The 16683-nt window shown below is 36.1% G+C and overlaps 1 protein-coding gene across 1 annotated transcript in view; it reads left to right on the forward strand.

Moving 5' to 3' along the window:
* The window catches only part of LOC106868403 (uncharacterized), a 49025-nt gene extending 32621 nt beyond the window's left edge, over positions 1-16404 (forward strand). Inside the window, exons 7-11 of the mRNA XM_089352977.1 lie at positions 2239-2316; positions 6394-6454; positions 8255-8326; positions 10015-10155; positions 14639-16404. Coding sequence (XP_089209103.1) covers positions 2239-2316; positions 6394-6454; positions 8255-8326; positions 10015-10155; positions 14639-15543 — 1257 coding nt within the window. The 3' untranslated portion in view covers positions 15544-16404. The remainder of the gene's footprint in view (positions 1-2238; positions 2317-6393; positions 6455-8254; positions 8327-10014; positions 10156-14638) is intronic.
* Positions 16405-16683: the final 279 nt, after the last annotated feature.

A 16683-nucleotide genomic window follows, 5' to 3' on the forward strand; every position in this document is an offset into this window, starting at 1 on the left:
GGCGAAATGCTCACCGGTATTTCGTCTGTTGCTACATTCTGAGTTCAAATTCCGCTGAGGTCGACTTTGCCTTTCATCCTTTCGAGGTCGATAAATTAAGTACTAGTTACGCACTGGGGTCGATGTAATCGACTTAACCCCTTTGTCTGTCCTTGTTTGTCCCCTATATATTTAGTCCCTTGTGGGCAATAAAGAAATAACAAACATACGATAGGCTTCTTTAAGCTCCCGACTAGGAAAGCTGCTCACAAGGCTTTGGTCAGCCTAAGACTACAGTTGAAGACACTTGCCCAAGGTGCCAAACAGTAGGACTGAACCTAAAACCATGTTATTGGGAAGCAAACTTCTTGCCTTATTTTAAAAAAAAAAAAAAAAACATTTAATTACTTTGTCTGAGAAGGAGCAGCAGTGCTCATTATCTTTGCAGACTGGTGAGAGTCAACAGCTGGTGGAAAGCCTGAATATTTTCCAGGCAAGACCCCAGTGGGAGAAAAAAAAAAGAAAAGTGAACTCAGTACCAGCAGAATTTGAACTCAGAGCACAGAAGGATGAAAAAAGATATTGTGAGACATTTAAAGCAGTATGTTACTGTTTTTCTTGAGTTTCTGAAAGTGGAAAGATTCCAACAAGAGATTGAAACTGTTTTCTTTTCTTCTCTAACTCAAACCAATGTCAGTGATGAAAGTTTTTTAATTGCTTTCTACTTTATAGAATATCCTTTCTATTAAAGGCACAAGGCCTGAAATTTGTAGGGAGGGGACTAGTCGATGACATCGACCTGAGTGTTTTATTGGTATGTAATTTATCGACCCTGAAAGGATGAAAGACAAAGTCAACTTCAGCAGAATTTGAACTCTGAACGTAGTGGCAGACAAAATACTGCTAAGCATTTTGCCTGACATGCTAATGATCCTGCTAGCTTGCCACCTTCTGCTTTATAAAATATGCCACCCAATGTTACTTGGTTTCTTTGGATGGTTTTTATAAAAAGCAAAATGAGAAGAAGCTACTAATCAATCCCTATTTCAATGTTCCTCTATGTCTATAGACAAGGGACACTGTGAGTGGACCTTACTTGATTCTCTCACAGCAGAGCTTAGCTGATTCTGAGAGAAAAATAGAGAGTGAAATAGAAGACTTGATCCCAACATTTTGCTAATACTTTATTTATCAACCCAAGATGAATTAATGACAAAGTTGACCTTGGCAGAATTTGAACTCAGAATACAATCCATAGCAATTACCACAAAGCATTTCTCTACTATTCTAATGATTTTACTAATCAAATGCTCCCAGTAATTAAATGCTATTGGTTAGTTTTGTAGAGTATTTTTTGAAATTCATTTTAACTTCAGATGTAGAAATAAATTTCACTTGACTTACAAATTTTTTTGTAAGAAAATGAACTGTAATCATTTGAATCTGATCTAGTAAGTATTTCACTTGTCTTGGTACTCCATTGGTTATGACATTAAGTGTTCCAGTTGATACAATCAATGGGACAGCCTACTCATGGAATTAATGTGCATGTGGCTGAGTGCTCCACAAACATGCGTATCCTTGACATAGTTCTCAGGGAGATTCAACATAACAGAGTGTGATTCACAGACACGGCATATTTTTGCCAGCTGAGTGAACTGGAACAACAAAAGATAAAGTGTCTTGCTCAAGGACACAATGTGACGCTGGGAATTATACTGTGAACCTTACAATCATAAACTGAATACCTTAGCCACTGATCTATGCACCTTCTCCTTTCTTACTGGTATTATTTAAGTGACTCATAAAGAAACAAGAGATGAAACCTATGGCTGGAAAAATCCACACTCAGAAATGTAAGGCACTGAATTTCATACAGCAAAGCAACTAGTCAAGTTTTGTACAATCTGCTCCAACCTCAAAGCCCTTTAATTGTTGTACATATGCACAAAGCCACACATTTGGGGTGAGAGAACAACTGACTGTATCTTCCCCAGTACTTCGTTGGTATTTTATTTTATCAATTCTGGAAGGCTGAAAAGCAAAGATGACTTTGGTAGGAATCACTCACAATAATATAAAGAATAACCATTTAGACATTAATGAACTACGTACCACAATGCAGTTCTTCTGATTTTCTACCATCAGTGCCATCTTCTTAGATATCTAAATACTGAAATTATAATTTGAAATTATTTTATTCATATAAAAGTATCCCAAAACATTTTTATTTTCTACCCAATTTTTCTTATTTTTCAGACCAACCAAGAAGCACAAATGATCCACATGCAATTCAAATCTAAATGTTTCCAATGTGGCTATTATTATTATGTAAATGTAAGATATTCAAACTCTTTTTTCTTAAATTGTTTTATTTTAATGCAGTATTTATATTTCAGATTAAAAAGCTTAGAATAAGAATTAACTCGGCACTTGAAGAGACAAATCCATGCTGGTCATTTTGGGCTCCAATTTGATTCAGACTTTCGCATGAATAGGACCACAGACAAGATGACAATAAGGAAGATTGATCTCACCTAGAAATGGGTTGTGATGGTGCAACTCCTAAAAGGTTGGAGTGCCTATGTTTTTTAAATGGTGATTCATCCACAGGCTGTTGTGCCTTGGCCCAATGAATATCTGACCAAAAGGAAATACTTACTTTGAGTCTTGTGAAAGATATAGGTTCATTTGTTCAGAAAGTGAAGCATAGTGGGCGATGCACCAGAAGTGAGATCAGGTAATGAAACATGATTTCATGAATACAAAAAGGAAACTCCTCAAACTCCAATTGAAATTTGTGTGATCCTGAAACATTCTATACTTTACTTGCTGGCAAACTGATGGAATTTCTGAAGACCCCTTGATTACATGAATAAATTCTTAGCTGCTGTTAGAGCCTAACAGAACTGAGCTGTTGGTGAGCTGGTGGTGAGCTGACAGAATTGTTATCATACTGGGCAAAATGATGAGCAGCATTTGCCTATCTTCACGTTCCTGGTTCAAATTCTACTGGGATCAACTTTACCTTTCCCCCTTTCAGGGTTTATAAAAATGAGTACCAGTTGAACACTGGACTTGATGTAATTAACTTACCTGCTCTCTGAGATTACTGGCCTTGTTCTAAAATTTGAAACCATTATTATTACATAAGGATTATAAGATGTTATATCAATTAAGAAGTTTATAACTGAATCAGACATGTAGTACTGCAGAGTTGTGAGTTTAAAAGACTTCAGGATTGTAGAGGAAGAAGATAAGTATTTTTCATAAAGTTTTCTTTTCTGTTCATTGATTGACTTCAATTATTGGATCAAGTTACCTTTTGATATATTTCAACACTATTTTACTGTGGACTTCCTTACTTTCTATCAAATACCACCTCTAAATCATGGGTCAATGGGAAGCTAAGGCAGATAACACCTACTTAAGGTGTTACAAAGTGCAGTCAAATACCTGTGATTGTATGGTTGTTAAGTCAGCTTCTTAACTACACAGCTATGTACTGCAAAGGAATTACGAGGAAAATATTTGCTTGAGAAAATATCAAGATAGAGTATTGAGACTATTTGACAAGACTAGTACTAACAATAGCCGTTGACAGAGTTAATGGTTACTAAGGTGAAATCAATTAACAATGATGATTTTGATGTCTAAAGGCAAAGAAAATTAGAAGCTGTGTTACAAATTCATCAACCTATTGTACAGAGGTTTAATCTTTAGCATTTGAATTTATCGATTACTGCTAGAATTTCAATTTGATGCTTAAGCATGGATGAATCTGTCTTTAATGTAACAGAAGGAAAGGGTCAAGGTTTGCTATATTTATCAAACAGATGGGTTAAGCTCTTGATAGTATTATTATTTATTTCATTCAGCTCTTTATGTTCTACGTTCAAATGCTTCCATAGTCAACTTTGCCTTTCATCATCCCGGGGTCAATAAACTAAGTAGCAGTGAAACATTGGGGGTCATTGTAATCAACTATCCCCTCCCCATAAATTCCAGGGGCCTTGTTCCTATAATAAAAAAATTATTATTATTATTATTATTATTATTATTATTATTATTATTATTATTCCTTCGTAACACAGTGTAAGTAAAAATGCACTGGAGTCTTTAGTCAAGTCACAACAAAGACCTCAGACAGATAATACTTTCCTTAAGATGTGTGCTGTGCCCAATAAGGCTGTTTTTTACAGGACATCAATCTTGCATGGGATTTCCAGTGAAGAAGTCTTGAAGTTTCAATGGGATTGAGCCCAATGTTCCAATCACCACTGGTATCACTTTTACATTACTCTCTCGCATTCCATACAGTCTTGTCACTTCCACTTTAAATTTGAACACTTGATGATTTTTTCAACCGCTTTACTCACAAAATTCATATCATTTGATATGGTTACATCAATGATCTGAGAGTATTTGTCTCTCTTATTCAATATGACAATATCCAACCAACAGTGTTCGATTACATGATCTGTCTAAAAATCATAGTCCCAGAGTATTGTTATTTTTCCATCCTCTTGCATAACTTTACTTGGTAAAGCAGGCGTTAAACGATGATGATGATGATAATACCTACTGTACTGCAACTTCATAGGCACATTATGGCCAAATGGTTAAGAAGTTTGCTTTGCAAATATGGAGTATGGAATTCAATCCCACTGTGTGGTATCTTAGACAAGCATCATTTTCTACAACTTCAAGAGAGAAATTGCATAGAAGCTTTTCTGAGGGATCGCACTAATAATTCAAAAGATTTGACCTTATCACAAACTGTGTCACACTGATTCTACCTGACAATTACATTAAAGGTGCATACATCCGTGGAATACTAAATCGCTTACACCATAATTCAGGAGCAGGTAATTCACTTTATTGAGCAACTGACTCTTTCTCGTCAAACAATGGAGATCCACCATCACCAAACACCACCTCCAACCACCATCACCACTACCACCATCATGGTAACTATTTAGTTGTTTCATCACCATCATCATCATCATCCTTCAACTTGTTTGAACAACCAATCTCAACAAATCGAGGTTCACAGTAACGGTCACCTTCCATGCCTTTTGATTATTCATCACAATTGATTGAAGGAAATTCCTGAGTCACATACAATGACATCTAGGAAGTTTTTTTCTCGAGAAGTCTCTTCTTGTTGGCCTCCAAAGGAGGAGAGATGAAATGATTTCTCTGTCTGTTCATAAACAGTGACCAGCTAATTACAATCATTTCTGATGGCCAGTACCACGTGACTAGCCCTTGTGCCGGTGGCACGTAAAAGCACCCACTACACTCGCGGAGTGGTTGGCGTTAAGAAGGGCATCCAGCTGTAGAAACTCTGCCAGATCAGATTGGAGCCTGGCGCAGCCATCCGGTTCACCAGTCCTCAGTCATATCGTCCAACCCATGCTAGCATGGAAAGCGGACGTTAAACGATGATGATGATGATACATAGATATTGGCTGCAGCTTTCCAAACATTTCTTGTCAGGTGGCACGCTCTTTCCAGTGTAGGTTTTGTGCCCTGCAAAGGAGGTTGGTTTATATACCATTCAGTTGCTTTAGTTGTTTTAATTATAAGAATCACAAAGGATCCTCAATTCTCTACCGCCAAATTTTACCCTTTGTCACAAACTTTCAATAATTAATGTTTCCTTTTCTGGTTTGTTTATACATTACAACTTGCAGTTATTTTGTGAACAAAATACAATAATTAAACTAATAAAAGGTTCAAGCTGATTCCAGTTAGAGCGTTGCTTCATATTTGAGTTTCACTCTCTCAACCCTTGACTTTTCCTCATTCATTCGACCCATGGTCTCACACCCTAAACAGGTCAAACCTGTATACAGTTGAAACTACAATTCATTTTTAATATAGGCACAATTCTCTACCCACATTTTGATTAATCCCCAGAACTTATTTTATTGACACCAAAAGGACATAAGTCAGAGTCAACTTTAGAGGAATTTGAACTCAGAATGTAAAAGATCTATGCTCCTTTATGCACTTACTAAATGCACCACTGCATTTAGCTTGACACTCTACTGATCCTGTTATCCCCCAGACGACTAATAATAGTGTCTGTCGTAGATACAAAGTCACACATTTTAGGCAAGGGCTAAAAGTCTATTAGGCAAGCTTTTTTTTTTGTATTTTTATTTTATTCATCATCATAATCATCATCATTGTCTTCCTCACCACCACTACCACCACCACCACCATCATCAGGATCATTATCATCACTATCTTTTAGAGTCCATCTTCCATGCTGGCATGGGTTGGACTAAACTACATTCGTTACAGGTTTCCAAAAGACTGATTCACTACATTTTTGACAGTCACAGTGACAAGGGGAGTAAAATGCGTCTATTAATTGATATCAATTTTCTTGAATCATTTCAGATAAGGAGAGAACACATTCACCAGACCGACATCATGCGATCAGCGTCACTTTTTATACCCTGTAAGTTATAAAACTTTTAATCATATTTTTAAAGTGATGATTTGAATGTTAAAATACTTAAGACTGAATACATTAAGAAATGTCCTTGTTGCTGTTATTGTGTTGCTCTGTTATTCTCTGTTTCTGTGTTGTACATTCTGACTGAGTAAACCAATTTCATGGCATTTAAATAATGGATATGAGGCTTTTGGCACAGCCATTTTGACACCACATATATGTTAGTATTTCTATTCACTCTACTCTTTTTTTCCTGCCTCTCTTTCTCACTTGCTAGCTCTCTCTCTCTCTCTCTCTCTCTCTCTTTCTGTATGCCTATTTCTCTTTATGTGTATGAGAAGAGGGAATATTTATGTCAATCATGTTCAATTAATAAATTGAAATGCTTCTCTCTCCCTCTTTTCTCCCTCTTTCACTATTTATATATATATATATGTGTGTGTGTGTGCATGCATGTGTGTGTGCCAAACTTTGGTGGCTGGAGGTGCTTCAAAATATTCTGGGTGGGCATTAATTTGTTATAATGCTAAAGTGGAGTTTTGAGATAAGTATATCACTGTAAATCTGAGGGGACACCATTGAATAGTGAGGGAGCGATGCCATTCAAGGCAACCCCTTAGCAACAGGTATAGTTCATGTGTACATGCACACATGTATATGTGTGCAAGTGTACATGCACACATGCATATATGTGCATGTGTTTGTCTCCAACACCAAAAAGTAGTCATCAAAACTTGCTGAATGTTCAACCAACTGTACCAAATCGTCAGCATCCAAACAGCTGTGTTCAGTTGTTTAATTTCAATAAGTAAATGTTTGAATGACTCAAGATGACTCATTTATTTGTTTTCCACCTATATCACATTTCCATTGAGCTGAGAAACCGTAATACTGCACACACTGACAAGCAGTGTTGGATCACATAGAGCACAGTGTAATAGATGAGGCTTGCTGTGTTCTCCTTCTGTCCTGTCTATTACATATTTCTTTATTGCCCACAAGAGGCTAAGCATAGAGGAGACAAACAAGGACAGACAAACAGATTAAGTCGATTACATCAACCCCAGTGTGTAACTGGTACTTAATTTATCAACCCCGAAAGGATGAAAGGCAAAGTCGACCTTGGCGGAATTTGAACTCAGAACGTAAAGACAGACGAAATACCGCTTAGCATTTTGCCCAGTGTGCTAACGTTTCTGCCGCTGTCCTGTCTATTTCTATGTGTCAATAAGTTCTAGTAGTTGTAAGGCTGAAAACTGTCAAAATTGTTAGCATACTGCACAAAATGCTTAATGGCATTACCTACATCCCTGAACTTGCTGGCCTTATACCAAAATTTTAAACCAATAAGTTCTAGTGAAGACCATGGAACAGATAGTCAATGTAGAATAGCTCAAACCTTGGCAATTGCAGTTTCTTAACTCTTTTCATTGGTGGTAGATGTCTCAGCACAATGCTTGAGGCAAGTGTGGCTGCTGATATTGCAGCTATTTCTGTGTGTATGTGGGCATTTTTTTATGTTTGACTGGACTGATTGGCAGAGATAATGTTTTAAGAATTAGAGTGTATTAGTGTTATAAGTTGTCTATGTATGCCTGTGAATATGGAGGTAAGCTTTTGAAATAATAGCTTCGAGGGTTGGTATTTGTTGTAGCAACAAACTGCTCCTTGCATATATAGGTGATCTTTTATTTTTACATGCTTACTTAACTAGCTATAATTAGCAGCCAAATCTCCTTCAAAGTGTTTTGAAAATGGATTAATTTATCAGAATAAAATATCAGTAAACCATTTTTTTTTAAGGTAATCCAATTGTGCAACAAAAGACAGAAGACCTTTGTGTAAGAGCAAAAATAGAAACTACAACGCAGTCAGGTAAATGTTCCATGTAAATCACAACAGTATTATATTTGTATAAAACCACATTGCAGTAAAATGTTTGTAGATTTCTCTAGATTTTAACATTTTTAAATAGTAATGATTTCTGCCTTTGGAATAAAACCACAAATTGTTCAGAGAAGAGAACAGTTGATTATATTGATCTCAGAATTTTTATCTAGATTCTTAAATACAGTGTTCAAATTCTGTAAGGGTCAACTTCGCCTTTCATTACCCTGGAGTCAATATGATAAAGTACCAGTCAAGTACTAGGATTAAAGTAATTCTTCTATTCTTCTATTTGTTTCAGTCATCTGACCGTGGCCCTGCTGGAGCACCGCCTTTAGTCAAACAAATATCAGTCTCTTTTGCCGAACTGCTAAGTTACGAGGACGTAAACACACCAGCATCAGCTGTCAAGCGATGGTGGGGGGACAAACACACACACTCACACACACACACACACACACACACACGACAAGCTTCTTTCAGTTTCCCTCTACCAAATCCACTCATAAGGCTTTGGTTGGTCCCAGGCTATAGTAGAAGACACATGCCCAAGGTGCCACACAGTGGGACTGAGCCCAGAACCATATGGTTGGTAAGCAAACAACTTACCACACAGCCATGCCTGCACCTAATCCAAGTAATTCTTTTTTTTTTTTTTTCTTGGGTCTTAGGACAGCAGTAGCACAATGGGTTGAGAGTTTGGGGCTGAGGAGAAGGTGACACTGCTGCTACAAACTATGACACACACACATGCATGCACACACATACAAACAAGGACACAAACGCATGCGCCCATAAGGATATACATCTTAGAAGAACAGAATGAAGTAAGTGGAGCAAGAACACACATGGAAACACAAAATGTCACTGAAGAGGTCATAGATATGTAACAAAAGATTTCTGGACAATGGACAGGCTTTAAAATAATAAAATAACAGTAATAAATGAGTGAAGGAATATATATATATATATATATATATATATATATATATATATATATATATATATATATATATATACTAGCAGCTAAGCCCGGTTTCACCTGGTCTGTTTGGATGATGTGGCTGTGATCATTTTCAGTTAAGCATAATCTATAACAGCGTTTCTCAACCTTATCATTTCGGGTCCCCTGTTTTGATTGGAGCCTTCAGCTGTATGAAAATTTCCTGACTCCCCCCACTCCTGTCAGAAAATAGCTTTAGGAGTTGTGAAGAACGAATTTGTATGTAGTCTGGGGGAATTCCATTAGAAAAAGTTTTAAATGATTTTCTTGGTAAATATGGAGGCTAGGAAAAAAATACAAACCGCATTCCAATCTATGCACCCGTCTCCCCATGTGTGCCATTTTTCACGCGAATCTACCCAGCCATTTGGTTGTGAACCTCAAGACAAGAAAGAATACAATGATCACCATGTCCAATTTATATTATAGATATATAGTGCGTGTATTTATTTGGCAAAAAAATAAAATGACCATCCCAAAATAGAACAATTGGTTATATTTTCCCCACTAATTTCTGGACTTGTACCAATATTAGAAATAATTATTTATTGAAACAATCAATTTTGATAGTATAAAAAATACTATTTTCATATAATTAAAAACACCTATGTTTGAAGACAATCATTAAAGGAATTTAGCAATTAACATATTTCTTTTTGAAATGATTTTTCAGAAAATATTTCCAGTTCGACATATATGTTATCTTCAACATTAATAACAACAACAACTGAAGTTCCCAAGGAAGAAGACTTTACTAAGTCTATAATAACTATAATTGTCTTCTTCTTTTTAATGCTTTTTATTGGATCATTTGGTAAGTTATTACTTGTTGAAGTTATTGTTAATGTTATTATTATGTAGTCCCTGGAGGTGATGAGCTAGCAGAATCACTACTGCACCAGACAAAATGCTTTGTAGCATTTCTTCCAACTTCATATTCTGGGTTAAAATGCTGTTGAGGTTGACTTCACCCGTTTTACCCTTTCAGGGCTGAAAAAATAAGTACCAGTCAAATACTGGAGTTAATATAATTGAGTGCCCCCACCCCCCTGCACCAAAGTTTCAGGCTTTGTGCCTATAGCAGAAAGAATAATTATTACTATCATTTGGGTGGCTATTTCATGCATTCTTATCATGCCAGGCAAGATGCTTAGTGGTGTTTTGTCCGTCTTTGCATTCTGAATTCAAATCTTGCCAAAATCTGCTTTATCTTTCATCCTTTCAGAGTCATTCAAATAAGTACCAGTTGAGTACAGAGATCATTGTAATCGACTTACCCCTATCCTGAAATTGTTAACCTTGTGCTAAAATTTGAAACCATTATTATTATTATTATTATTGAGTGAGAGAGCAGTGCATGCCATCAAAGTGACACTGGGGCAAAATATACGAAGCCCAGTATACCCATCATGACTACCCGTCTGATAAGGGTACACCAGGCACATGCATCACAACCATATGTGCGCGACATGGTGATCTCATATCAAGATAATCAGCGCATGACCTTGGAGGTGGGGCCCAGTTAGAATTTTCTTCAGGTTGAGTAGCCCATTCTGCTCAAAAGGTCCCTGAATAAGGTTTGTTTAAGGATGTTGAGCAAAACACCCATGTTTCCAAAGGTGTATTATTCAAACCCCAAAGAATTCCTTTCATCACATGGCTATGATGCTCCCCCACTACTTCTGCTCATGATCAGAGATGCACATATCATCAGCCACCAAGGGACATGCTCAACTGATTAAGGTCAAACAACTGACAAGCAAATCTGTGGTATTAAGCAGAATATTTGCTGTAGCCCATCTTTTATACCAAGACTATTATTATTATTATTATTATTATTATTATTATTATTATTATTATTATTATTATTATTCAGTAGTTTTATTTTTATAACGTGCTTTCACTTCACTACTGAGCGTAGCTCTGTGTGCCTTGGGTATGTGCTGTGGTTTGCTGTGATGCTCTTATGGTTACTGTATTGAAAGTGTTTTGCGTAGGATGTGTACAGTGCCCAGTAGTGCAATTTTCTGTATGTTATATATATTTGTAAGTCCTGGTGTTTTTGTTATGTATTTGTCTGAATATTTTTTATCATACCGAATGGCAGACAGATAGTATGAGTAAGTATGACAATATTTGACAAGGTTAGACCTTTGAAATACAGATACAATCCATCTGATAGGATTCCACAGTTTCCATCGACCTAATTCTACTCACAAGGCCTAGATTAACATGAAGCTATAGCAAAAAGATATGTCCAAGCTGTCATGAAGTGGGGTTGAACTCAGGATCTTGTGATTATAAAATAAACTCCTTAAACATTAACCATATGTGTCAAGCCCTATATTATCTAGTGTTCCTTTTCAAAATAACATGATGTGATTTGAGGGAAACTTGAGACCTATTTCTAGCTGATCTAGCAACCATGTAGAGACTCCTTATGGCTTGAGGCTCAAAGTACTCTCTCTCTCTCTCTCTCTCTCTCTCTCTCTCTCTCTCTCTCTCTCTCTCTCTCCCTCCTCTCTCTATTTGGATTATAATTATTAAAATATGAGGTTATCTGGAGTTAAATGCTGGATTGAAATACTTCAGATATATTTGCTTCATATCAATCAAATTTCCATTTCACAGGAAGGAACTGACTAATAAAATATCTCCACAATACACAATCCATTAATGTAAACAAACAAATGATGGGACAATTATACGCATGTGTAGTCGAGTGAAAAAAGCTGTGAAAACTATTTCAAATCACTCCCCTGTTGTTTAAAAAACATGGACAATCATAGCTGGAACATCTTTAATCATACTGCATGCCACCTTGGGCAAGTATCTTCTACTATAGCTTCATGCCAATTAAAGCCTTGTTAGTGGATTTGATAGATGAAAACTGAAAGAAACCTGTTGTATATATATATTCATATATATGTGTGTGTGTGTGTGTGTGTGTGTGTGTGTGTGTGTGTGTGTGTGTGTGTGTGTGTGTGTGTGTGTGTGTGTGTGTGTGTCCTGCCACCACTTGACAACTTATGTTGATGTGCTCATGTCCCTATAACTTAGCTGTTCAGCAAAAGTGACCAACAGAACAAGTACCAGGCTTTAGAAAAATAAGTACTTGGGTCGATTCATTTGAACGAGGTATAAACAGTAACTGCATGACAACGTGAAGTATATTTGCCTCTTAAATGCGGCTAAACCGTAAGGGTGAATGTTACTGTTGCTTTTAGCCCCAGGAGAACATCTCCTCCAGCTGGCTATTGACACACATCTGTGTCCTGTCTGTATTTGCAAAGGGAAGTCATCCTTCCCATCTTGATCACGTGATACGCACGGACTCGAGTTTCTGGGTATTTACCCGTCATCAGCGTACGACAATCACCGAACTTATCGAAGATCGGTGATTGTCATACGCATGGAGAAACCACCAGTAAACAAACAAATGAAGTAGGGAAACAATAAAATCTTATAAAATTAGTTATGGTGTGTAATAAACTATTTTACTGTGAGGAAGTCAACATCAGAAACAAATAAGGAAGTACATTATTTACATTTGGTTCTCATTCGTAAGGTACTTTTTGATGTTATTATTATTATTATTATTATTATTATTATTATTATTATTATTATTATTATTATGCTCACGGGTATATGGTGTAGTGGTCCAGAGCGCGGGCTACTAACCCCAAGATTCCAAGTTCAATTCTAGGCAGTGGCCTTAATAATAGTAATAATAATAATAATAATAATAATAATAATAATAATAATATTAAAAAATACCTTAGGAATGAGAACCTAGGTTTGAAATTTCCCCAAGACACCTGATGAAGGGTATATCAGTCAAAACGCTGTGTTAACAACAAACAAGATGAGGACAAATATCCATCGAATGTAAATTATGTAAATAATGTAGATAATTCCTCATCTCTAAAATATAGAACTGAAATAAGGAAGTATTCAGTAGTGTAACTGGGTGAGGAGATGGCAGGATGAAGCAAAGTGGGATGAGGTGGGAGAAGTCCAGTCTGGGTAATACTTTTATAGGGGCTGCACTTCGAGGTATGCAGCATAAGCTTGTAAATGCTTAGAGAAGGGTAGGAGAGTATAAACTCAAGTGCTGCTCTGGGTGGAACACACTCTGGCCACATCACTGCCAACATTTGTTCTATAGGGTTTCATATAAAGCCTGAAGTTAACTGATGTTAAAGATAGAGTCAAGCTGGAAAGAGACTGAGCAATATTTGCTTCTGAAGTGTGTGGAAATCCAGCTTCAGACAAGTAATTACCTCTATAGTTGTGACAAGGTGAAGGCATACGGCTTAGTGGCTTGGGTATTTAGCTCACTATCATAAGGTTATGAGTTCGATTCCTGACTGTGCATTGTATCCTTGAGCAAGATACTTTATCTCACATTGCTCCAGTCCACTCAGCTGGCAAAAATGAGTTGTACCTGTAACCCAAAGGGGCAGTATTGTCACATTGTGTGTCATACTGAATCTCCCTGAAAATTATGTTATGAATACACGTGTGTGTGGAGTGCTCAACCACTTGCACATTAATTTCATGAGCAGGCTGTTCTGTTGATTGGATCAACTGGAACACGCATTGTCATAATTGACTGAGTGCCAGTTGTTGCTGTTAGATTATGACAAGAGATTTCCTGCTGGAATTTATTTTTTGGAAGGTTGGTCTTTTAGAATTGTTTCTTTGTAATGTATTTCTGTTGTGAGATGCATTACACAAATTCTTCATTGAATTATATTCTGAAAACTTCTACAATATTCTGTTTAAATCAAGTTTATTGCTATGATATAGAATGAGTCAACAAGCCACAGAATTTCATAAATATAGAGCTTAGCCTTAGAGTCTGCTGTTTTAAGTTGTTAAATTTAGATAAGGTGATAGGAAGGTAATCAGTTTTAAATTATTAAGAACTTTGTCTACTAAAACATACAGAATTAATTTACTGACCAGACACAATGAAAGCTTGCACTAGATATGAACTCATAACTGATGAGTTCCCTTTCTGTTGTTTACTTTAATACTTTATTCATTATTTTCTCATTACCCACTCGCATACATTTACATATATACACATTCAACCCCCCCCCCCCCCCCCCCCCGCCACACGCACCCTCCCCCCACAACATAAATATACATTCCTGTTCATACATACACACAGGACAATCATAGAAATAATAACAACAACAGGAAAATAAATTATCAAAATATTGTATTTTATCAAAATTTATCATTTATCAAAATATATCTCTTTTTTTTTTTTTTTCCTTTTCTTCCAGTTTTATTCCGATATATATGTGGCAGTAAGAACATTCAAAAACAATATGGCTTGGTTATATGTTTCCCTCACCCCATGGAACACTCTACTGCTGTCAAAGAACTATCAATAATGCTAAACAGTTATACAAGTTTACATGTCAGAAGTTCCAACGAAATAAAATTAAAAAGAAACAAATTGCTTAAGAAACAAATTCAACATGTTTATGACTATTTCAACACCTTTATTATTGTGCATTCAGATGGTTTGTATTATCATTACCAGAATGAGGAAAAAAATGGAATTGGTCAAGAAATGGCTGATTTTACAATTGAGCTTGTTAAATTCTGCACTAAAGATAATATAAATAAATCAAAAAACATTTTTCATGTAACATTTGAAGATCTAAGTAATTTTGAAAATTCTCAGTTATGCTCTGATTCCCAAGAAAATATGTATTACTTATACAGGCCAAATGTTTTGGGAAATAATAATAGTCTGGACTTGAATCAAATTGGAAATCTCTTGTGTGACATAAATGACCAACAGTCTGCAATACAACCAAGTAGATACCATGTAAAATTCCAAATGAACTGGAAAGAAAGTCGAGAAATACAAAATTTAAATGATGCTTTAGTTTCTCGAGACTATAAACAAAGGATGTTTCCTAATTGGTACACTGACATGTTCCCCAAATCTGAAATTAATGAAACTTTGTCTAACTTCAGTTTTGACAAGAATTCAAAAGTATCTGACTCTATGTCATTTGAAGTATATAAAAACAATACATTTATAAACTCTAGACTGAACGGAGGTGACAGCGTAAGTTATACTGTTTCAAAAACTGGTAATGATCAGATATCTGTTTTCCTAGAGAGGATTAATGAAAGAAATGACAGAAATGTACAAAATACACTTGAGTGTTAGTGGATAATTTGCTGGTTAAATATTTCAGAGGACAAAAGCCAGATTACAAGCTTGATGTTCACATTCTTTTTGAGAATGAAGGGCAGACTGTATGATGTTTACGCATGGTGATAAAACATGAGCCTTTTCCTGTTATTTTTTAAAATTTTGCCCATCAGTTTGATGCCTTGGGGTAGTTGCTTCTTTCCAGACCATCTCTTTGCCCTTGTAGCTATTAATATTGACACTGCTTTGCAAGGTGGTCAGCTGACAGAATTGTTAGCATGCCAGGCAAAATGCTTAGCAACATTTAGTCCATTCTTATGTTCTGAGTTAAAATTCTGTCGAGGTCAACTTTGACTTTCATCCTTTTGGTGTCAATAAATTAAGTGCCCATTGAGCACTGGGGTTAATGTAATTGACTTAACCCCTTCCACAAAAGTGCTGACCTTGTGCCAAAATTTGAAACTGATAATGATATTGCTATACCAATCACTGGATAGGACACCTCCTTGACTCTGTGCATCTCAGCAACTACGCCTGGTCTATACTATTATAAACCTCAACAACTGGTCCCTCTGTTGAGTCTACTTAACATAGTTTCTCTTTCTCCCTGAAGGTTTTCTTGACATTGGTTTGCCTTCGAGGCTTGTATCACCTTCCTTGAAACATCTGAACCACTTTTCTGCCATATGTTTGTTTGTTGACGATTTGTAGGCCTTCCACATCATTAATTTCTTCCACAGGCTGCATAAAATGGTTCTAATTGCAGATTTTTCACCAATCATTACCAAAGCTGTAAAATAAAGAATAAACAATTAATGTTTATATGTTATATAAGAAAATAAAGAATAAACAATATAGCAACTGGTTGGACAACAAGTTGTATCAAATTAATAATATAACATGGAGATACAAATTGTCAAAAATCATCAGTGAAAACCTAAAAAACCTTTTGACTGAACTTGGTACATGTTCATTCCCAACATATGTCAGCTGAATCTTCTCTGTACCTATGTCATGCAAGAAGATCTTACAGCTTCCATACCTTTCTTCTCTTATGCCTTCTCCATAAACACTTTAAAATGATTATTTGTATGATGGAGCCAGAAGTGATATTAAACAGGTTGAGGTTGAAAGGGTTTAAATATAATTTATTGC

The sequence above is a fragment of the Octopus bimaculoides genome, chromosome 5, assembly GCF_046866305.1.
Source record: "Octopus bimaculoides isolate indiv1 chromosome 5, ASM4686630v1, whole genome shotgun sequence".
Taxonomy (NCBI): domain Eukaryota; kingdom Metazoa; phylum Mollusca; class Cephalopoda; order Octopoda; family Octopodidae; genus Octopus; species Octopus bimaculoides.